Below are 25,205 nucleotides of genomic sequence, written 5' to 3' on the forward strand. Positions count from 1 at the left end.
CTCAGGCCGTTGCTTCAACGAGAAAAGTTCTCTTCAAAGTTGAATAGGAGGAATGAGGGTTTTAAGAACTGTGACATCTCAATCCGAATATCATTAGAGCATGACCTCTTCACCCAAATTACCATTGACTGGGATCTCCCTGTTAGGAAGAAATAGAAACATTGGAAATCAATACTTCCCATTTCCAACTCCTAAAATCTGTTCAGGAGGATGCCATGAGCAGTGAAACCAAAAGCTACAGGCATTCAATAGGATTAGGAGAATACTAGTGTCATTATCTCATACCTATTACACATCATCAACAAGAGTGATCAGTGTGATTTCAGCATCCGATCTAGACCTGAATCCTGACTAAAAAGTGATTACATACATTTCCGCCACAACTGAATCTATAGTTTTCAAGCACATTCCCAAGAAATGTGTTTGCTGTTTTGGTAGATTAATAAGAAAACCTGACCAGTATTCCTCAGCTGGTTTAGTATTGGAACAGCAAGTACTTTTTCAGTTTAAAATTCGGTTTTATATATTTCTTTTAAAAATACACTGATCCATTGAAAACATCAAGAAAATATCAGATATCTTACCCACTGGCAACTGATGATGATGTCCTGCGTTTGCATGTTGATATTTAACAGAAATAGAAAAAAGTACTGATCTCTGTGGCACCTCATAAATGAAGGACTCAGGATGATCAATACTAATTGGTGTTGTACTGTATGCGTTCTATATATCATTTAACTAAATATTCAGTAGTTCAAATTGTCTGCAGGAAGGAAGAGAACTAGCCAACACCAATTAGTGTTGGTGTAGGAAGGAAGAGAACTAGCACAATACAGTTGTACCCATTCCCAATCCCTTGTACCAACCTAGAACGTTACCCTGGTTAATGGTATTGAAATCCACCAAGAGATCAAGTAGAACCAGAATGGATACACTACCCCCATTCTTCTCCTGTCAGAAATCATCCAAAAGTGCAATCATTGCCATTTCGGTCCCATATCCGGGCCTGAAACCTGATTGGAAGGGGTCCATATTATCCACTTAATCAAGGATCTGTTGAAGCTGCTGCACAACCTTCCCTAAAAAAAGAAGGTTGGACATCAATTAGTATAGTGGGAGCCAGTGATAACTTCTTGTGGAGGGAGCGACCCCTCCTTGAGCAGGCATCTAATGAGCAGATGGCCAAGCTTGTTGTCATAAGGGCCCTCTTCATGTTCAGCAGATTCAAAATGTTCTCAAAAAAGAGAACAAGATTGTCCCCAGGTACCTCCTTCATACCTGCACAAAGGCTGCCATCTAACTGGGAATGAATTTGAGCTATTTTGTCCAACAAATGCTCTGAAATTTCTTCTGTATGGCCATGCAGATGAATCTCTAGGTACCCCTTACCTAGAAGAGCTCAAGTCACCTGGAACATGACTGCCAGGCAGCAATCCTCAAACACAGTAAGGATGGAAAAGTAATGGTGCTTTGCCACACTTATAGCACCTAGCTATACCTTAGAGTGGCTGTCACCGGTGTTTGTTCAAGTTTATCCTTCATTAATCTCCAGCAGTAGTTTAGGTATATATTATCCTATTTCATCTCTCTTGGCTCTTCCACAAACCACAGAGAGTGACAGGTTCCATAGGAAGGAAGAGATTGCATGCACCTGATCAAAAACCATAACAGCCTTCTCATTACAAGTGATGACTAAGGCCTCAGCCAGACTATGCAGCAGACCAGCAAGAACAATGCTAGCTCTCTTGAGAACTCTTCAACGTCTATCAGTCACCAGGGGTTTAATTTTATGGTTGCCAGGACATAATGTGACCATGATAAAGGAGCTAGAGGGAGCTCTCCCAACTCCAGATCATGTTGCCATTGCTCCAAGAAGAGGACCAGATCAGGTATATGACCATTGATCCATGTGAGACACTGGATGACCTGGGATAGGCTTATATCTGTCATGATGGATATGAACTCCTTAGCCACTTCAGGCTCTACTTTCGGGGAAATCTTCCAGGACTATAAGATGTAGAATTGCACTGCCAACCTTGATACGCAGTTGGGGAACTCAAATGAAGAGACAGCCACACAGCAGAGAGGTTGGTACAGTAGCAATACTATATATAATTATAAATATTACCTGTTAACTTCAGAAACTTTTAGAAATGATATATATGTTTCCATATAACAAACAGGCAATTTTGGCCTTGTTTTTTCCTGATAAAAAAAATATCTTCCCATATCTCAAAAACATCCTTTAGATTATTTGAAAATGTAACAGATGGGTTGATTTTTCTTCATTGCAGTATAGTAAAGCAGCTTACACCATTAATCTAAGGATAAAATTCTCTTCTTCCTATTCTGTGTTATATAAACGTTCCTGTTGTAATCAACATATAAACCACAATTCTTTAGATCTTTTTCTTATTGTCTTCCAAATATTCAACAAAGTAATTCTGGGTTTATTTTGATTTTCTAACTGATCATTTTATCTACTTCTGTAAATACTAAATCGCAGCAGATTTTAATCTTTAGGCATATCCACTATTTTAGATATCAGATATGCATACATACATACATATGTATACATACATACATACATCTATATATCTATATCTATCTATCTATCTATCTATCTGGTATCAGCATGCATTCCATTTCTTGAAAACATGTATTTTTCCATATTGTACTGTATGCGTTCTATATATCATTTATTCAGTAGTTCAAATTGTCTGCAGCATTTGGAGTGTTCATTTCTTTATATGGGACATGCTTTTCTTTTGGCTTGTTAAAGGATTGACAATAATATTTTGAAAAAGAGCCAAGTATTAATATGGATAATTATTTGAGGGGTGGACAACAAAACAATTTAACTAGACTATTTCATATTTTTAATGTAATTTTTTTCTCTAGCATAGAAATAATTTTTTGATAAAATAGTATTTGTCATGGCAGTTTGAGACACAATGAAACACCCTCCATGTATGATATAAACTTTAATACTTTCATAATAAAAATATAAATAGAAATAGAAACAACTAATTCAGAATAGTTGTTTTTATTTTTTTAATTTTATATTTTTACTGTGGAAATATTAAAGTTTATACCATACATGGGGGATGTTTTAAAACTGGGATGCATAAATCCAGCCCTCAGAGCCGACCTGGAAATATCAGAGGACCATCCCACGGTGCTCTGGCAGCTAAAATGGGTCCTGCATACCCCCCACCTAATTTTCACCCTCCATGACCTCCTGCAGCACTGCTGGCTGAAACCTGGGCTGAAAAATGCAGCCTAAAACAGGTCAAAGATGGGCCCAAATCAGGCCAAAAATGGGCCCAAAGTAGCCTGAAAAACAGGCCAAAAACATGCTGGAGGAGACCAGGGAGAGCAAAAACGTGCAAGGGGGCCGCATGTGTACCCCCACATGCTATTTGAGTTGGCAGGGTGCTGCAGGAGGCATCTATCATGTCCCCCCCATCTCCCACCACCACCACCACCAGCCCACAGAGGAAAACTACAGTGCTAATCTGGCCCTTGAAGAAATCCAGTTTGACACCCCTTTTAAAATGTACATAATCACAATCCTCCAAAATAAAAATGGATGCAACAAGCTACCTACCACATCCTCTTCAGGAAAACTCCATCTCGAGTAGCTTGTAATGTAGAATGTTACAAGAAACGGGGCAGACCTTTATTTGTTCATTTATCATATTTATAAAGCTACCCATCTCACTAATAGCAACTCTATTAGAATATATAATAGTGACTCTGTAAGGGTATACAACAATCAAATAAAATCACAGATACATAAAACAATCATAAAAATATTTTAAAAATATCTTTGTTAAAAGAATATATTATAAAAAATTAATATAAACCACTAACCTTAAGACTACTCCACAGAGAGTTGACTCCAAATGAAAACCATTCTCTTTTCAGATTTCCAACCCAGGGAGGGGACCAACACACTTTGGAGCAAATGGCCTTCAGGTCTCCTCTATGCCTTTCCCCTCTTCCTATCATTCCGGCAATCATTCGGAAGATGTTGGAGGAAAGGGCGGAGCTCATAGTCCTGGCACCCCATTGGCCCAGGAGACCCTGGTTTGCCGATCTGGTGAATCTGTCTGTAGCCCAGCCCTGAAGGATCCCGGCCAACAAGATCTCTCTTCATCAAGGAACCTTATTCCACCCGGACCCTCAGTGGTTCTGCTTAGCCATTTGGTGCTTGAGCGGCAATCTCTTGACAGGATGACAGAGACCATCCAGGCCTCCCGTAGGCCTTCTACTACTCGCATCTATGATGCTACCTGGAAGGTCTTCAGCACTTGGTGTTCACATTCAGCCTGAGATCCCATTTCAGTGTCTGTTGCAGATGTGTTAATTTTCCTTTCAAGATGGGCTGGATCAGGGGCTCACACCTAACACCCTCTACCGTCAGGTGGCGGCTCTGTCATCGGTGTTGTCCTGGGATAATTATTCATCATCCTTCAGTTCGCAGGTTTTTGAAGGGGGCTTCTAATCTACGACCCCCTGTAATTCACAGGTATCCCACCTGGGACCTCCCTAAAGTGTTGCAGGCCCTTATGGGAACCCCGTTTGAACCTCTCAGATCTCTTATCGCTTCAGTTTATGACCATCAAGGCGGTTTTTCTAGTGGCCATTACATCGGCCAGGAGAGTATCGGAACTTGCAGCACTCTCAGTTATGCAGGATCTGTGCATTTTCTATGAGAACAAGGTGGTTCTAAGACTACATTTGTTCCTTAAGTGAATTCTTGGTTTCATCAAGACATAGTGTTACCAGATTTCTGCCCCAAACCATTCCATGATTTGGAACACAAATGGCATATGTTGGATGTAAGGCGAGCCCTTTGTATCTACATCAAACGTACTGTGGCCTTTCGGAAGTCCGAAACTATGTTCATATCTTTCCATCCTAATTCCTTGGGGAACAAGGCTTCATCATCTACCATAGGTAGATGTATCAGGGCATGTATCTCCAAGGCCTACCAGACTTTGTCCCTATCGGTGCCCAAGAATCTAACAGCCCACTCCACTAAAAGTGCTGCTACTTCCACTGCCTGGTGTACCCAGGCCTCTCTCGAAGAAATCTGCAGGGCAGCTACCTGGGCATCTCCTTCGCCATTTATACAGCACTATCGCCAGGATTCCTTTGCTTCTGCTGATGCCGCGTTTGGAAGAAGGATACTACAGAAGGTTGTCCCACAGTCAGAGTGAGTGGACCAGATGATGGGCCTCACGTGGACGTGCAGGCTTTGGTATATCCCATTCCTGGACTCCTGGCATGGCGTGGATGAGAATGTGTATGATTACCTGAGAACGCTCTTTCTATCAATGCTGCAAGAGAGTACAGCCCCACCCTTGTGTGTCTGGTTTTGGTGGGTTGTGTGTGAATTAATTTCACTGTTATCTTCCAGAGACATGTTACGCCTGTCAAGCATCTTTGCCTAAAAGCTGGGGAGCCAGCTAGGGGCTGGCTTTTTATATAGTGGCAGACGCAACTCTATGACATCAAGGAGGAGTCATATCTCATTCCTGGACTCTCTTGCAGCGTAGATAGAAAGTGCGTTCTCAGGTAATTATACCAATGCCTATTATTGCACATCCCCCATACGAGTTCAGTTTTAATCCAGTAGTGTGATGAAATTTGCACTTCTCACTTCGAAAAAATATGGTGACCTTTTTTTACTCTTCTTGTTTTATACCTGAATATAAAGTGTATGTGTACATAAGAGTCACCATAAATCAAACTATGAAGTACCTTTCTAGTCCTATCTCATGTTAAGCATAACAGATTGTTCTTGACCCTTTTGTTCAGAATTTTAATTCACCACCACAGCCTCTTCTGAGCTTAAGTGTGACCTTACATTCTTTCTGCCTTTTTGCCTTGCAGCTGTGCTGGCCAACAGCCATGCTGGCTAGCTGTCATGGGAGTTGTAGTAGAGCAACGGAAGGAAACAGATTGGGAAACATTGCAAATTTGAACTAAATTTGAAGAATGTTAAAATCCTTCAAAAGTTATGCTTTAGAAGATACAGGAGCTTTTGGCTTCTGGAGAAAGGGGGAGGTTAAGCATTTAAACATATGCACAGAGATAGAGCAACACCATAGAGCTGCACCATATTTTTAGTCTTTGGTCCTCCAAATGTTGTAGTTTCAACTCTTAGTATCTCTAATCCAATCTTTCTCAACTTCGGCAATTTGAAGATGTGTGAATTTGAGAATTCTGGGGATTAAGATCCACACATCTTTAAATTGATGAGGTTGAGAAAGATTGCTCTAAATGCTCATTGTGCTGTAGACAATTAGGGTTTGGCTAACTACCATTTACAGGATAATACCATTTATAGAACTAAAAGTTTCTCATTCCTGTGGGATGGTGTGTAGATTTATGAATAGTATACATAGTCATTAACTTTTTCTTGTGGGTATGGAAAAGATCTAATTTAGTAGAAATTATGTTTACTAAATGTTTTGTGTAACAAAATCTCAAATCTATTAGGATCTATAAATAATATTTTGGATTATCCATAGATAATATCCATAGAAAAGGGGTGCGGTGGTTCAGTGGCTAAGATACTGAGCTTGTCAATCAGAAAGGTAGGCAGTTCAGCGGTTTAAATCCCTATCGCAGCGTAATGAAGTGAGCTCCCATTACTTGTCCCAGTTTCTGTCAACCTAGCAGTTCAAAAGCATGTAAAAATGCAAGTAGAAAAATAGGGACCACTTTGGTGGGAAGGTAATAGTGTGCCTGTCATTTAGTCATGCCGGCCACATGACCATGGAGATGTCTTTGGACAGTGATGGCTCTTCGGCTTTGTTACGGAGATGAGTACTGCCCCCTAGAGCTGGAAAACACCTAGCATGTATGTGTGAGGGGAATCTTTACCATAGATCCATATTTTGGTAATAAGTTTGAGATTTTAATAAGTCTGTTTACTGCCTTTTAGATGAGATTGTTAGTTTCCATAGCCATCAATATTAGCTTTTATGTTGACCTTCTAGACTCTGACTTGAGTTAAGGTATCTTACTTGACAGTTTATAGTTAACAAGTCTAAAGCTTTATTAACTTTTTTTAACTTAATTATTTTATTACCTGTCCAGGTAACATAAATTTATTGTGAAGACATAAATAACATAGCTGACTTATATTTAATATCTTTTCTTTTTAAGGAAATGTCCTAGATAATATGAAAGTAAACACTTTTTCAGTTGTCCTCCCTCCTTTGTACTGCATCCAACATGCCAATTCCTCTCATTCTTTACAGTTATGTTTTTATTCAGAATGATTAGCTGTTAAAGAAGCTTATGACAACAGGTTTAACACATCATTTAGGCTAGGATAAAATGGACGTAATGATCAGATGCATCTTTGTTTTGTTTTAGTACTTGTTACAATATATATTTAAAATTTTTTCTATTATTTTCTTTTAATGTGCTTGAGAAATTGTTTTATATGTATCTTATAAATACAGAACTTGTGTTTTGTTCTATGCGACAGTCGGTGAACTGATACCTTACTTTTGTAAAATTCCTGAAATCATTTCAACGAATTAGCCATAATTAATGCAATTGTCTTTCAAAAAGATTAAAAATATGTATGGTATGCTACTGTTCCTATAGGAGAAAACTGTAGCAGAGGCAGTATTCTTCTCACTTAGCACAATTCATTAAACTAGCACAGATTTAAAAACCAAAGCACAAGAGAATTTTTAATATCATTGGTTAGATTTGATTTCTGTGATAATCATTTACTTAAAGAGAGTTGCTTAATGTTTATGGACCAAATCAATAATACCAGGGGTGGGATGCTTCTGGTTCTGCCCGGCTCTATAGAACCGGTAGCTCTGGAGTGCAGCAGACACCAAACTGGTTCTGTGCCTGCTGCTGTTTGGCCCACCCACCTGCCCGGGCTCTTACCTGTCCTTTATTTCCTGCTTTTTCAACATCAGCTGCTTTGCACAGCATAGCTGAGGTTGAAAAAGCAGTAAAAAAGTGCTTTTTGAAATGCTGTGCACCTGTGCGCAGCGCTTATTAGTTTTCCCGGTGGCTCAGCCAATAGTATAGTACACGCGCATGCAGATACCAAACCGGTAGTAATGCCGGTTGAATCCCACCCCTGAATAATATCAGAAACGCTTGTCTGCTCATGGGTCCATTTTGTATTGGTTGGTGACAACAGAATGTATAATGAAAATCTATAGTATATTGCTGTTCTAGTAATATTTAAACAACAGTTCTGGGTTCCATAAAGCTGCATTTCTAATTTAAAAACATCTCTTGTGTATGGTACCATTCAGGACATACAAAGCTTATTGTACATATAACATTGCAATACTGTACTAAGTTATAAATTTGGTTTTAGTCAATTTTGTCATATAAAAAAAGCAAAACCAAGGATCTCAATCTAAATGAGAACAGATAGTCCTCGACTTATAACCACAATTTAGCCAAAAATTTATGTTGCTAAGTGAGACATTTGTTAAGAGATGTTTGCCTCATTTTTCTTGTAGTTGTTAAGTTAGTAACATGGTTGTTCAGTGAATCTGGTTTTACTTATCAGAAGGTCACAAAAGGAGATCATATAACCCCTGGACACTGCAACTGTCATGAATATGAGTCAGTTGCCAAGCATCTGAATTTTGATCACATGACTACAGGGATGCAGCAACAGTCATAGGTGCGAAAAAAGGCCATAAGACACTTTTTTCAATGCTTTTGTAACTTCAAGTGGTCACTGAATGAATTGTTGTAAGTTGAAGACTACCTCTAATGTAGATTAAATGGCAGTTCCTGAGAAATTAGACAAGAATCTTATTTTAATCTTTATATTCTTTTATTTTGTTACAATTCTGGTTTGTGATTTATTTTAAACGGTTGAAGATCTGTGTTATTTATCATTTCAAAAATATATTAACAATTCTTAAGTACTCAAGAATTTTGATAGGCTTTATCTGAATCATTTTTGGCCCTCTGCCTTTGTCATACTGAAATTCTATTTGTTTTCCAATTTATCCCTTTCTCCAGGAAACACTCAAATTCATAAATCATTCTGTTAGATTTGTAATTAACACCTCGGATTATCCAACTGTAGCAAATCAAAATTTTCTAGGCCACCAGCAAAGACTTGCTAAAGGCAATAGAATTGTGTACTCATTCTCCTTATTTACTGAAAATTTGTCTGTCCTGACGAATCTGAACTACAAAGAAACTTAATGTTGCCTCATGAAAATAGCTGTGGAATCTGGCATGAGGAAAATACCAGAGCAAATGGGTGTGATGAGTCATTTCCCATTTCTTTCTGACCTTAAGTTCATTCAGTTCACTGATGTTTTTAGTTTTTCCCTCAGTCACTATTTCTGTTTGTCGACTTATACTCAGAGGTAATCAAGGACATGTTGGGATTTGCTCATCTGTAACACAGTTGCATTGCATATGTTTATTTGTATGCGTAGCATATACAACTTCAGCTCACATACATATTTTTCTTGGTCTGTTCTTGCTTTGGACATAGGCTTTCCCTTTACTCTGGAAATTATGATTATTGTATCCATTCCTATTCTGCAAATTGTATCTACCCAAATTAATGGCTGAATTAATTTTTCAAGTAGGAAAATATCACTGAACATGGTAAACTTGTGGTTTTTTTTATATTGAATAATCAAAATTTGAGACCAACTGTACCTACCAAAGGTACAATATAATATTAGATTTTGTGTTCTTCAAATTTAAATAATGTCTTCTAAAATAGTTAATGTATTTGAAGGATTGTTTTTTGATGTAACATTTTTTCAGCAGTTTTTGTGTTTTTAATTATAATTGTCAATTTTACCCAAAATAAAATAATTATTTTGTATATTTTTTTAGGAATTAGTGTGGAGTAAGAGGTTTTTTTTCTATGCCAACTAGATATTAATAATCTGCATTTGAAGATGTACTGTTTGGTTACTTATATTTTTATATAGCAGAGAGAAATGTATACAGTAGATACTAGATTTCTGTGCATGAATGATTACATGGAAAGCATTAAAATATGAAAGTAACAACTTGTCTCATTGTCTTTAAAATTAACATAATTCATTACTGTTAAGTAAAGTACTGTTTTTTCTTCAGAAAAATAAAATACATTAATTTTAAAAAAAATGTTTCATTCCACATTATTGCCTCTTTGAAAAAATATTTTATCTTGGAAATATGTTGTTTTACTTGAATCATTTTACAATAAATAATTCCTTCATTATTATTGTCCACAAGAATTTTCCAGAGTTAGGGAATTCCTGTGTAGGATGTGAAAATTCATTCTTTTCAGTCTGCTTTTTTCTTTTCACTATGTTGCATAGAGAAATACGATAAAATTGTGCAGTTGTTTCTTTTTCATGTGTTGAATAACTTTACATCATTTATCAAGAAAGGGACCACATGTTTAATTAGGTTCATGATATGTTTTAGAGTAGGGCTTCCCAACCTCTAGTCCATGGACCAGCACCAGGTAGTGGCATGCCAGAAACCGGACCACACAAACAAGCAATGCCCGATCTGTGGGATGCAGGCAGCACACAAAACCACATGCCCTCCAGTCCACAGCACCAGTCCCTGGCGCTCATAAAGTTGGGGGCTGCTGTTTTAGAGTGCTGTTTTATATGCAGTTAGATCATACCACTCACTTTATGTCAGTATTGGTATATAGACAGAGTTGCTTCCCGTAGTTTCAAACTGGATTCTTTCTCAGTTGAAGAAGACAGGAATGAAACCTGAAGCCTTGGCATTCAAAGCAGAAAGAAATTCATCATACCAAGGGACAAAACAGCAATTGTGGACAATTCTATAGATTTACTCTGTCCTATATCATTTTGTGCTACCCTGACCTCTAGGTACAAGGCATGGCAGGGCTGTGGAGCATTGGGTGGCAGGGGAAAATGGGATTTTATGCTGTACTGGCTGTGATATGAGGCTTGAAGCGGTATTTCTCAGTGGGAGTATGGGGATGAAGTAGAGACCTAGGGGCAGGGGCAGCTAGCTGACTCAACTTCAGCCCCAACCTTACTAAGGAGTGCTGCTGTGCAGAATGGCTAAAAGGACACAGATAAAGGAAGGATAGATGGAGGAATTGAGGTCCTTGTGTGGTCATTAATGCAGGGAGGTTGCCAAAGGCCCAAATTTTGATCATGTATTGCAGTGGCTGCAATTTCGAAGATCAGTTGTAAATCCCTTCATTCAGCACTGCTGCAGCTTAAACAGCCGTTAAATGAATAGTCATAGGTCAAGGATTATCTGTGTGCAATTACTGGATTACCTTGAAGGCTTGGTATAATGTATAATCTCTCTGCAGTTCTGGGCATTGTAAAATGTTTACCCCCCCCCACAATCATGTAACTACATTTTGAGGACATAGCAAATGGGTCACCCTTATAACCACAATTTGTGACTTTTTAATCTACTTTTTTGTCAGTTTCCAGCAAAAACCCAATTTGGAAGAATGGGTTTACTTAGCAACTATGCTGTTTGCTTAACAATCACATGATTCACTTAATGACTGTGGTAGCCACTGAAATCCTATGGATAGTGCTAGATGCTAGCAGCAAACTGCAGCCTTTAGCTATGGGGCCTCTTTTGTTACTGCATGATCTCATCTTCTATCCATTGGATTGGAAAATCCCAGACCTTCCAGGCTTTTAGGTGATCTCATTTACTAACATCACCACTAGTCTTAAGGATTGGTTGGGAGGATGTATCAATGTACTTGTGGGATCTATTCTCCAATCCAGATGCTGCCTTCGTCTTGTAAAAACTCTATAAATGTAATAAACACTGTCCATGCAGTCAGACATCTTGGCACCCTGCACAATGGCTGGTCTTTGAAACCCATCAAATGACCACAATGATTTGCTGAATAGCCACCTTGAAAAATGTCAGAAAAATTCAGTCACTTGGATTCTTTGATTTTATGACTACAACAACTTACAACCAGATTTCAAAAGGCCAGCAGATTGGGGTCATCGTCGGTGGTATTCAGCCGGTTCACATTGGTTCAAGTGAACCGGTAGCAAGGATTTGGCATGGGTTGTCGAACCGGTAGTAAGTTCTGGCTGGACATGCCCCTAATCCAGTCGCCCGGTTGCTGTTGACTCGCTTGCCCCACCTGCCTGATGCTCACCCCTTAAGGTATTTCTTTTTTTCCCCTCCCAACAATCAGCTGTTCATACGATCAGCTGTGCCAGGATTCCCCTAGCTGTCTTACTGCTTCGCCCAGGAGGATTCCCTGAGGCCCAGGAAGGCAAAAATTGGAAGGAGGGGTGCAGTCCAGCGGGGGCCTTCTGGGAGCAAAAACATCCCCCCCCAAGAGGCTTGCCTGAGGCTCAGAAGGCCCCCAAAATGGGGTGTGTGTATGTGCAAAAAAGCCACGCCCACCCAGTCACATAGCCATGCCCACCAAGCCACACCCACAAAACCAGTAGTAAAAAGTTTTGAATCCCACCACTGGTCATCGTCAGTTCTCAAGAGAGAATGTTTTAGAGGCCAAGAGCTATGGTAGAGAAGACATGTCTCTGCCAGCCAACATTCCTTGACTGGCAGAACTGTTGCTTCTAGAAAGACAAGAAGTTAATTCTTTTGAGTTTGCACCTACTGTAGATTAAGAATGTTTACATAATTATTTGCTTTGAGTTCTGAGAATAAATTTGTGTACATTTCAGTAACTGAACTGATCCAAACAGTAGCATATTTGTCTGGTAACTAAACATGCCATAGTTAATTTTTTGTTTGTTCTGTTTCATGTTTTCTTTTGAGATTAGATAAATGGAAACAAGGTTGTCTTATACATATTTATGATAGAATGAAAGGAATAAAAAACATTTTCTATTTTCTGTTAAGGTTGAATTTTCCAGCAAAGTTTGGGGCTTGCGTAGCACTACTCTTACTCGTTTTAGAGACTGGATTTTCATCTTACAATTGCATCATTTGTATTATCTAATACTTGTAAACCACTGATTGAATATACTGGTTTGATTTCCCTAAAATTGTATATAACTTATGCTGTAGAAATTAAATAAATCGATATGTCAAAAAACTTTTGAAATAGAATTTTCAGTAATAAGAAAGCATGAATTGATTCCAGTCTGTTGCAAAATAGAAGTGTGTTTTTGACTAATTGTTGAAGTCTATATACAGTTTTAATATGAGTAATGAATGATCAAATTGTTCATCCCAGAATAAATCAAATAGTATAGTTCAAAATCATACCTTTTAACTTTGAAATGATATACGCCGTAGTTTAGAGCTTCAAAAAAAATGGTATAGTGATACATCAGCATCTTTACTAAAATGTAGTGAATTTTTAAGAAATGGTAAATGCATTGTTAGATCTTATTTTATTCGCCATCTGTCATTCTTTCATTAACATCCTTTAGACATAGTCCTTCCGCAGAAATAGACACCATTACTGACAAAGTTGATATTGTGATTAATAATTTATGGCTCCATTCTTTAAGGATCCCCTTTAATATTTCCAATGTTTTAATATTTTGTGTCATTTTGTAATTTCCAGCATTAACTGCAATAAAATTCAAGCTGAAAATGACACACAGTAAATGCCTTTTAGACTTCACTGCTAGTAGAATTCTATGCATGTCTACTTGGAAATGAGTCCGACTGAGTTCAGTAAACATTTTTCCTAGTAAGGATGATGATCCAGGTGGAAGAATGAAATATGTTACATAAACAATATTTGAGAAAATGCATGTAGTTAACAGGTTCTAATTATATTTGTAGGGAGTAAAAAACTGATGCATCTAATGACACATATTTGATATTAATCTTTTAAAATGTGAAATACACAGTTACATGTGTATGCTTGGTTAGCTACTTTCTGCATTTTATTATCAACTTTTATTACCTATAAATGTATGCAGATGTATGCAGCATATTTTTTGCATTTTTACCAAAATGATTCAATAACTCAAAATTGAGTTTTTGATACTGTATTTTATCTAGATGCCTATTTTAATTGATTGGAATTACCAAAAAGTCATCTGTTTAAAAAATGTTCTAAGCAAAAAAAATATTGTATTTTTTAGGGCAACAAGTGATAATGACGACCGAAGGTGGTTCAGATAGTGAAGTAAAAGAATCAGAGAATCTGAGGACTAACACAGGAAGTGAAAATGCTGGGGATGCACCAGAAAGTCAAGAAGATCAGAAACAAATAGAACAAGGTTCTCCTGTCCTTCCAACTGCAGCTACCCAAAAGAGCCCTAAAAGCTCAGGTGGAAAGGGCATTTCTCGTTTTATACCCCCCTGGCTTAAGAAACAAAAATCATACAGCATATCAGAACCCAAAGATGAAACTAAGAAAAGAGAGCATCTAGCATCAGAAGAAGAGACAGCAGTGGACGAAGGAGAATGTCATCTTTCAGAAGAAGAAGCTCAATCTAAAGGAAAATTAGAGGACATTTCTGAGAATCTTCAAGAAGCTGAAGTGGGTGGTGATAAAGAAGAAAAACATGTTGAGTCACAGGTACATCCTAGACAGAAAAACAAAACAAACTTTAGGAATCACACTTTAGTGACCTTGTATTGTTGTGGCTACTGTTATGTTACATTTTCTTTTGTTAATATAAATTAATACCATTCATTCTGAGGAGTATTTTGATTTGGTAGTGAATCATACTGTTCATTTCTGCCTAACCAAATATTATAATTTTGTTACTTCAGATTCAGCAAAATCTAGCTATTGAAATTTACCTAATTTTTATAAACTAGAATAGAGGTTTTTCTTGTTTGCTGATGTTTGAATAAGAAACTTGGGGATTGTAATGGCTCAGCGATTAAAGACACTGGGAGCCCCGGTTCGAGACCTGAGTGCCTTATTCCATGTACCTTCGGCATATAGTCATGCTGGCCACATGACCCTGGAAATGTCTTCAGATAATGCTGGCTCCCTTGGCTAGGAAAGAGAGATGAGCACTGCCCCCTAAAGTCAGACATGACTGGACAGGGGAAAGCTTTACCTTTAAATAAGAAACAGTAAGACAAGTAATACTGTGTAATGTTGTGGGTCGTTGGGTAGGTTGATGACAGGTCTCCATTGGTTTATGAAGGCTAGTCTGAAAAAGGTCTGTCCTGAAATCCAAGGATTTTGGCATGGAGTGTTTGCAGTATGAGGCGTGCAAAAATCCTGCTTGGATTTCAGAATAGCTCTTTTCCAGCCAACCCCAAGACAAATGGACTCCCTCTTGTTTCTAGCAGCTGGCTGTAAATGCCTCATGCTGCAGATGTTCTTTGCCAAAATTCTCCTTGAATTTTGGGATGGATTTTTTTCAACCATTCCCTAGAAATCAGAGGCTTCTTATCTGAGAACGTTTCTGCTTAAAAACCCTCAAAATTGCTTAATAACTGCAACTGAATATGCTGAGATTTGGGGCACTGAGTGAAGTAGTCATGTGACATCCTGCTTAATGACTGCTTTCAATGACCAAGATTCCAGTTGTGGCAGTTAAGTGAAAACTACCGGTGTTGCCATCAAGTTGGTGTCACTCTTAGAGACCATGTAGGTAAATTTTCTCCAGGATTTGGTTCAGTAAGTAAAATGCTTTTCAGGGTTTTCTCCCTCGAGCTGCGAGGAGCATCCAGAGAGTGGGAGGTGCTTCAGAGTACTCTCTCACAGGCTGAGCTTCAATTGAGGAACGCTCCGCCCCCTCATGTGGCTCCACGCTGCGTTCCCCAGTTTTTGCTCAGCCTCGGAGAGACAGGCTGCTTTTAGATAGGCTCCTTGGCTGATTCAGGTTTTTCGCTGCTCATTCGATCTCTCTCCCAAATCACCCCCCTCTCTTCCTCTGTTGCCCAGGTTCTGGAATTCCTCCAAGAGGGCCTGCTCAAGGGGCTTTCCCCTAACACCCTGAGGCGGCAAGTTGCAGCCCTGGCAACTGTCGTCTCCTGCGATAGTTTCGGCTCCCTTTCCCATCACCTAGGGTCAGGGCCTTTCTCAGAGGTGCCACTAACCTGTGCCCCCCAACTGTTCACAGATACCCTACCTGGGACCTCAATAAGGTCCTTGTCTCGCTCACAAGACACCCGTTTGAGCCTCTTAGGGAGTCCTCCCTTCAATTCTTAACGTTTAAGGTAGTTTTTCTGGTGGCCATCACGTCAGCACGGCAGGTTTCAGAAATCGCGGCCTTATCGATTAGGAGGGACCTTTGTGTGTTCCACTCCGACCGGGTGGTTCTTCGTCCCGACCCCACCTTCCTGCCTAAGGTCAACTCTGCCTTCCACAGGTCGCAGGAACTGGTCTTACCAAACTTTTGTCCTAGACCCTTGAGGGACAGGGAGATTCTCTGGCACACTCTAGATGTTAGGCGGGCCTTGCGCATCTACATCAAGCGCACCCAGCCCCTGAGGAAGTCGGAATCCCTTTTCCTCTCCTTTCAGCCCAGGTCCTTGGGGCTCAAGGTTTCCCCCTCAACCATCAGCCGCTGGATTAGGGCCACTATCTCCAAATGCTACCAATCTCAATCTCTCCTTGCACCCAGTGGAATCACCGCTCATTCCACCAGGAGTGCGGCTACTTCAGCGGCCTGGGCCACACAAGCCCCAATTGCTGATATATGCCGGGCAGCCACCTGGGCTTCCCCGTCTCCCTTCATCAGGCATTACAAGATAAACGTGTATGCCTCAGCGGAGGCCTCGTTTGGCCGTCGAGTCCTACAGAGGGTCATCAGTGACCCAGAGGGGCTTCCGGCCCAGACGGAGTCCCTCCCGTAGGACTGCCAAGTTTTGGTATGTCCCATTCTCTGGATGCTCCGAGCGGCTCGAGAGAGAATGGGCGTTGGTCCTTACCTGATACGTCCCTTCTCGGCGAGCCGCAAGAAGCATCCAGCCCCACCCCTTTTTCTCCGTCTGGTGGGGGAACTTGTTTCAGCCAAGGATCCACTAGTTTAGTAGGACGACTACATAGCCTTTCCTTTTCATCCTCGCAAAAACTGGGGAACGCAGCATGGAGCCATGTGAGGGGGCAGAGCGTTCCTCAATTGAAGCTCAGCCTGTGAGAGAGGACTCTGAAGCACCTCCCACTCTCTGGATGCTCCTCGCGGCTCGCCAAGAAGGGGCGTATCAGGTAAGGACCAACGCCCATTTTCCCCAAACGTAACTTTGGGTACATCTTTAAATTTCAAACCCAGTGAAGTTCATTTCATTTTTCAAATATTATGTTTAACTATGTAAATTTTCAGAAAATCCTCTTCTATAATCAGCACTGTAAAACAGGAAAATAAGGGTTTGGAGTTCAGTATAGCTACTCTCCTATCAGTTTCTTTCTCGTAATGTATTAATATGATTCAGTTTTCCACAACCTTTAATCTGCAAGCCAATTACAACAATGAAAAACATATTCAGGTTGCATCATCCTTGCTTTTTCTCCTTGTAATTCTTTTTGCTCAGCCCTCCCCCTCCCTCCAAAGCCAGTTTTGCCCAGTTCAGGTCTTCCTAATTTATATAATTTATTTTTCAAACGTATGAAAACAGATGTTAAGTAACTTGCTTAGATGATGCAATATGTACGATAAGCAGAAACATTTGTGGCTCCCTTTATTGTAAAGTCTTTTGCATTCATAACCTATTTGTGACTGCTTGGAAGCCTGCAGGTACTTGCTGCTTGAAGCAGAATAGACTAGCTGTATAGATAAGGTTTTTTTATTCTTAAAGAAGGAACTGTATTTACTTGTTTGCATAGAGTATTCAATGATTAGGATTCTGACAAAGATATAGAAATGATGAGGAAAGACAAAATGAAACTAGACTTGTAACTAGATATTATTTTCAAATGAACAAACTTAATTGTGTGTTTCCAGTTGTAATACCTTTGCTTCTGTTTACCCTCCAACAAAAGAAATAATTCTTTTTCTAATAGTTGGGTAAGCCAAGGTCTCAAAATAGCAGACTAACTAAGTGTCTTAGAGATTTGTTCTCTTAAGATTGGTAGTCTAAAGAGACAGTTGCTAGGTTGAACATGTATATGAACCAGTATATGAACATGGAAAGTTACATACTTGTCTCAAGCCACAGTAGCCCTGTTTTCAGTTGAAGCTGTTTCAGAGTTCTCAGTCTGGACAGTATGTGCACTAGTGAGACACATTTGCATTTCAGAATATCTAGACCTAACTGAGCTCTAGAAAGAAGTCACAGCACCATTTTGTCAATATATCTTTAGGTTCTTTGTGGCCAGTGTCCTCTACTTTCATGCAGTAGAATCTCAGAATATCTGTCCTGATTCTATTTTTTTCACTTGCCTGAAGTATGAAAAAAATGTTTTATCATTAGTGAAGCATGCTTGATGCCTCCTGCAAGTTTTTTCTATAGACAATTTGTATTTTCTCTGAGCAAAATGATAGAGGAAACAGATATATGTATATCTTAATGATTAACTGCTATTGTAATTTGAAATGTGCGTGTATGCATTTGATTAAATTTAAATTCTGTAACTATAATATTACTGTATGGTAATATATATTTCCTTGCACAGTCTGATAAAGAAGACAAAGAAATTATTTCTGAAGCTACAGAAAACACTGAAGATCGGAAAAGAGAGACAAAAGAGGTGCAAACAAGTGAAGTCAAAGTAGAAAGAGTGCTTCAAAAAACTCCTAAGAAGATCAGGATAGTACAGGCTAAAGTTGTGCTTTTGGATGGCACAGAATACAGTTGTGACCTTGAGGTAAGCTAGTGAGTTTTATTTATTTTTTTCTCTAAGAGGGAGTAAGTGTAATACTTTTGTAGAAATGAGGACTAAACTATGTAATGTGTTATATGTTAATAATATACAGCATCCCAATGCAAACTAGATTTATACGCTGCTCAAAAAATAAACACAAAAATAAGACATCCTAAATCTGAATGAATGAAATATTCTTATTAAATACTTTGTTCATTACATAGTTGAATGTGCTGACAACAAAATCACACAAAAATTATCAATGGAAATCAAATTTAGCAACCCATGGAGGTCTGGATTTGGAGTTATACTCAAAATTAAAGTGGAAAAAAACACTACAGGCTGATCCAACTTTGATGTAATGTCCTTAAAACAAGTCAAAATGAGGCTCAGTAGTGTGTGTGGCCTCCATGTGCCTGTATGACCTCCCTACAATGCCTGGGCATGCTCCTAATGAGGTGGCGGATGGTCTCCTGAGGGATCTCCTCCCACACCTGGACTAAAGCACCCCCCAACACCAAGACTGTCTGTGGTGCAACGTGGTGTTGGTGGATGGAGCGAGACATGATGTCCCAGATGTGCTCAATTGGATTCAGGTCTGGGGAATGGGCGGGCTAGTCCGTTAGCATCAATGCCTTCGTCTTGCAGGAACTGCTGACACACTCCAGCCACATGAGGTCTATCATTGTCGTGCATTAGGAGGAACCCCAGGGCCAATCGCACCAGGATATGGTCTCAAAAGGGGTCTGAGGATCTCATCTCGGTACCTAATGGCAGTCAGGCTACCTCTGGCAGGCACATGGAGGGCTGTGCGGCCCCCTAAAGGAATGCCACCCCACACTATTACTGACCCACTGCCAAACCGGTCATGTTGGAGGATGTTGCGGGCAGCAGAACATTCTCCACGACGTCTCCAAACCCTGTCACATCTGTCCCATGTGCTCAGTGTGAACCTGCTTTCATCTGTGAAGAGCACAGGGCGCCAGTGGCAAATTTGCCAATCTTGGTGTTCTCTGGCAAATGCCAAACGTCCTGCACGGTGTTGGGCTGTAAGCACAACCCCCACCTGTGGAAGTCAGGCCCTCATACCACCCTCATGGAGTCTGTTTTTGACCGTTTGAGCAGCCACATGCACATCTGTGGCCCGCTGGAGGATATTTGGCAGGACTCTGGCAGTATTCCTCTTGTCCCTCCTTGCACAAAGGTGGAGGTAGCAGTCCTGATGCTGGGTTGTTGCCCTCCTCCAGCCTCTTCCACATCTGATGTACTGGCCTGTCTCCTGGTAGCACCTCCATGCTCTGGACACTATGCTGACAGACATAGCAAACCTTCTTGCCACAGCTCGCATTGATGTGCCATCCTGGATAAGCTGCACTACCTGAGCCACTTGTGTGGGTTGTAGACTCCGTGTCATGCTACCACAATAGTGAAAGCACCGCCAGCATTCAAAAGTGACCAAACCATCAGCCAGAAAGCATAGGAACTGAGAAGTGGTCTTTGGTCACCACCTGCAGAACCACGCCTTTATTGGGAATATCTTGCTAACTGCCTATGCTTTCCACTTGTTGTCTATTCATTTGCACAACAGCATGTGAAATTGATTGTCAGTCAGTGTTGCTACCTAAGTGGACAGTTTGATTTCACAGAAGTGCAATTGACTTGGAGTTACATTGTGTTGTTTAAGTGTTCCCTTTATTTTTTTGAGCAGTGTATAAAATATAAGTACACAGATCTGTATAAAATCATTTCAGTGTTGGGATTTTAATTTTCTGTGTTTTTCCTAATGATCCATAGCATGGATTTTTCTTTTTAATAGTTGTCAACAATGTTAATTTAACCATCTACTAAAACACCCAAAAGCATTTTTACTGGTACTTACAAAGAGTTCAGTCCTCATGTATGAATTTAGGGTTTTTGCCCTAGTGTGCATCACTTTGTTTACTTAAACTGTACTTGTCATTTGGTAAACATTTACCAAATTAAAAAAACCAAATCCTTTAGGATTTTCTTCACAGTCACTTGGTTCTTATGATCCCAGACTTCTTAATATTATCCAGAAGTCAGTATCATTTAACCCATGATAAATACCCCATTTGTCATTTATTCATAAGCCAACATCTTCAAAATCATTGGCTCTAAGAATCTTCTTATGTTCCCATTTAGTCACTCTTTTGTATTTTTATCCAATTAGCTAGCAATCCATAAAAAGCATTTCTTCTAAACCTATGATCACTAAGTTTCAGAACCATTAATGAAGAACTTTGTTAAAGATGTTTTGAAAATCCAAGTATAGAGTAACAGCAAGGTCACCTCCATCAGGTCCTATTGTTTTCTTAGAAAACTCTGAAAAGTTGGTGAATTAGAATTTGTTTATGCTGATTTTTCTTCAACAAAGCTTAGTTTCTATGAACCTATTTATTTTTTATTTGATTACCATTTCTGTCAAGTGGCATAAAGCAGATGTTAAAGTGGCAGGGCTGTAATTTCCTTTCCAGACCTTGTGAGGTATCTTTAAAACCTGGTATTACACCGCTGTCTTCAATTTCTTTGCAAGTGAACCAGTTTGAATGTTAAACTATATACTTTGGGGAAAGATTAACAATTATCTTTGAAATTCAAATGTTTATTATATTGTACAACTGATTAATAATCAGTTCTTTCATTTGAGTTTGACATGCATTTTTGTAAAAGATGCTCATATGTAATGTATAAAACAGCTTTTTAGACATATGGTAGGTATGTACCTGAATTTATTAATTTATTAAAATCAGAATAAAGGTTTATAATGTTTGTTCATCATTTTAGACAATCTTTTCTCTAAAAGATTGCTAATCTGTACTTAGTTCCTTGTGCCTTTCCTTTCCTAGTACATATATACAGAACATTTGCTTTTTTTCAACTCACCTACTAGTATGAATTTCCTGTCCCCAAGTTGTAAAGAAATCTCTTTTCTGCTATATTTATAAAACCTGCTTCACTAATCATCAGTCAAGTCATATTCTTTGTGTTGGGAACATTCACATGTCCAACTTCAAATACTAAAATTGTTGTACATATTAAATCAGCATTTTTTTCTGCCACAGAACCATCTATGGAACCACAGTGGGGAGTATTAATGCTTTTTGGCAGATAAAGTCACTTGGAGTTGGAATTTGACTTGGCAGTCCAAGCCACAAGTTGAGTTGCCCATAGCACAAATTTGTAAAGTCATATGGACTGAATTCAATTTTGTAACACTGAGCACATGGATAAGGTTCTTTAATCTGCTAGTTCAACCACTTGATTGTTAAATTCTGGGCCCTCCTGAGTTATCAGGGTGGCTTGGGAGATGACCAAGGGATAATTCCATGCAGTGTTATTATCGTTTTTGAAGTAGGGTATAATTCCTTCATCCCTGGAACAGTCCCTTCTCAAGAGACCATTACTAAAGCCCTCCATTCAGGGCAACTACCAACAACAAAAATTTCAACAGAAAAAGAACAAGGCAAAATGCACAATTTGCACATTGTATTATTTCTCCTGATATTGGTGCCATGCCAGAGTATGCTCTCGTTGTCATCTGTTCTTATTTACTGGGGAAATTACCCATTTTTGCTATATTAAGGAAAAAGTCAGGATGTGACTGTAACATCTACCTAATGAGCTCCTCAGTTTATATAGCAATGATGAAACTATTGCGAACAAAGTCTGGAAGAACATCAGATAATACAACTGCCTTTTCTAAATGACATTCTTTGATGCCAAAGAAATCTTTACAATGCGGAATAAATAGAATCCTTCTGGGGCTTTTTAAAGGCAAATCCATAACTCAATCAGGCATTTAATGCCAGATCCCAACCAGCAAATTACATTTATTTAAATTTACTTTATGGATCCTTAAGCTTGGAATACCATAAACAAGGTCTGTCTCATTTGTACTCTGCTCTGGCCTGATGAAGCATCCAAGCCAAGACCAAAGATTATGATAACATTTGTGCAAGCCAAAATACCAGACTCAAATGAAGATCTAGAGCTGCACAAATCGGTATTGAAGGCCATATTGCAGTAGAAATTCTGTTTAGAAAAATGGTGCATGCAGTAGGAGATACCCAAAGCTATTCAATGAGCATAAAAGGTATGGTGATGATTAATGTACTCTCTGCAGCACATGGTCTTCAAAAATGGGAGAATGCGAAGGCTCTGAAGCAGGATGAAGTTGAACTCTTAACTTCTCAATGCACAGCTATTGTATTTATCAATACAGTCATGTTTTGCTTTCACTATACATAAAGGACAAGGACAAACTATGGAAAATGTGCTGATTTATTTGAAGAAACCAATATTCCAATATGGTCAGTTATATGTCACTTTAAACCAAGGAAAAAGAAGTGTAAATGTTACAATATTCTTTTAAAAATGGCAGATCAACCACAGATGTTGTGATTAAAATGTTCTTTATTAAAATGAAAAACATCTATATTTGTCTGGCTACACATCTCTCTTCTTTAATAAGATGTTTTCTTTTTAAAGTTTAAAACCAAAGCCATAGAAATCTGCCCATGATCTTTCTGTTTCTGTGTTTACGTAAGGAAATATCTCTGAAAGGAAGATCCCACAGATCATAGGTTCCCTAGTTTCAATTAATAAGGCAGCAGATGCAGCTCAAATGATTGAAATTAGGCCACATTTCAATACTAGAATAACCTTGTAAAATGTTAACATTGACACTTGACATTTATGACTTGTCTGAGAAGTCTATGTAACCTGTTGTGTTTATCATTTTCCCTTTATGGAAATGATGTAGGTGTATTTGTCCAAATTAACATTTGCTATGAAATATTTGAATGTTAAAAAGAAGAGTTGCAGCTAAGTCAGATATATCTATATGTCTGTCTGTCTGTCTGTCTGTCTGTCTGTCTATCTATCTATCTATCTATCTATCTATCTATCTATCTATCTATCTATCTATCTATCTATCTATCTATCTATCTATCTATCTCCAGATGAGCTGTTCAGAGCATCCATTGTTTGGGATGATGCTTCTGTCGCTCGTTTGATAGGCTGGGCTTTAATTGAGAGGATGCTCCTCCTCCTCCACTGGACTCCTCCCTAGCGTCCCCAGTTTTTGCTCAGCCTTCGTGGATATAGGCAGCTTAATTTCCTTTCCCTTGGCCGGAATAACAAAGGCTTCAAAAGGAGTCAACAAAAAGGTTTGCTTTTAAACTCTAAACAACTCCTTTAAGGCTTTTAGTTTCAATGAGTCAAGCAGCTCCCTACGATATATAACTCGAGCCAAGGGAGCCTTCTGTAGCTTCAGATAATGATCTCTCGCCCCCAGGATGATAGGAGGCGATAACACCTCAGCTGCATGGCTAACAACTCACGATCTTTTCAAGCTGAGCTGCTACGATCACAGCTGCCGCTACGATCGCCGCCACCCATGCCCGACGGGAGAGGCTCCATTTTAAAAGGGTCTGAGGCTTTTTTTCTCTCCCCTGGGAACACCGTCTAGGGTGCGGGCATTAGCACTCATCTGCCCCACCGCGCCTTTTTATTCAAGAGCAAACTTCGCAGTATCAACTCCCCACAAGGCGTGGAAGTGTTGCTGAGCCGATTTAACTCATTATGCGCCTAAAGAGCTAACGGCTGGTGCCATTGCAGACTCACTAACCATGCGGTAGTGATCTGCATTTTATTTCTGGAACTGTGAGAGGCTTTTCTTTCCCTAAGTAGGGGTCTCCTTCCTGGAACCCGAGAGAAATCACCTAATACATATGTGTGTGTATGTATAGATAGATGGATGGATGGATAGATGGATGGATAGATAGATAGATATTCAAATATAATTATTCTATTTTGGACCCTTATTCATTAAGGAGGAAACTGTTGGCTTATGCCCTCACAGAATTAAACAGCAGCACCACAGCGAGCACCAAGGCCCGTGTCCGCTTGTGCAGGAAGCTGTCGCAGGCCTACATCTTATTTCAACAATTCCTCCTTTCTAGGCCTATGAGGTGTTCCTAATTTGGCTAATTTGGAAATAATAATATTAATAACAAAATAATAATAACAAGAATAGGAACAAGAATAAGAATTCAGTATTCTTACATAAGATTATACAAAACTGGGGAGCATTGCTTTAGGGTTCCCTGTCCATTGCTGGTTGAGGAAGGGTCTACTCACAACAGTGACCAAAATCTGTCAGTGGCAGATCCCCTAAAGAAGTGGGGCATGTCAAACATTGAAGACATTAAGCCAGACCACTGACCTTCAGGTCTGTTTCGCCCTCAGACCTTTTTCTCTGTTGTTTCAAAAAAAAAAAAACCCAACTATTTCCTGCCTTGATATTCCATTTCCCCTCGGCCCAACAATCGTTACTATAAGGGGAGGGTGTCAGATGATTTAATCTTCTCCCAACCAATAATGTAAGAGGAAGTCATAACTGTCCCACAGAGGTTCTTGGACCTTGTCCAGAAACAAGGGGTCTCTTCAGTGGCGTATACCCCTCTTACAG

The 25,205-nt window shown here is 39.4% G+C and overlaps 1 protein-coding gene across 42 annotated transcripts in view; it reads left to right on the plus strand.

The window, feature by feature from the left end:
• EPB41L2 (erythrocyte membrane protein band 4.1 like 2) overlaps nucleotides 1-25,205 on the plus strand; it is a 113,036-nt gene that overhangs the window by 34,604 nt on the left and 53,227 nt on the right. For all 42 annotated transcript variants that reach the window (XM_087940927.1, XM_087940914.1, XM_087940958.1 and 39 more), the window contains exons 2-3: nucleotides 14,085-14,524; nucleotides 18,524-18,715. In XM_087940927.1, coding sequence (XP_087797053.1) covers nucleotides 14,099-14,524; nucleotides 18,524-18,715 — 618 coding nt within the window. In that variant the 5' untranslated portion in view covers nucleotides 14,085-14,098. The remainder of the gene's footprint in view (nucleotides 1-14,084; nucleotides 14,525-18,523; nucleotides 18,716-25,205) is intronic.

The sequence above is a fragment of the Pseudonaja textilis genome, chromosome 1 (assembly GCF_049901715.1).
Source record: "Pseudonaja textilis isolate UNSWEBS1 chromosome 1, rPseTex1.2, whole genome shotgun sequence".
Classification (NCBI taxonomy): domain Eukaryota; kingdom Metazoa; phylum Chordata; class Lepidosauria; order Squamata; family Elapidae; genus Pseudonaja; species Pseudonaja textilis.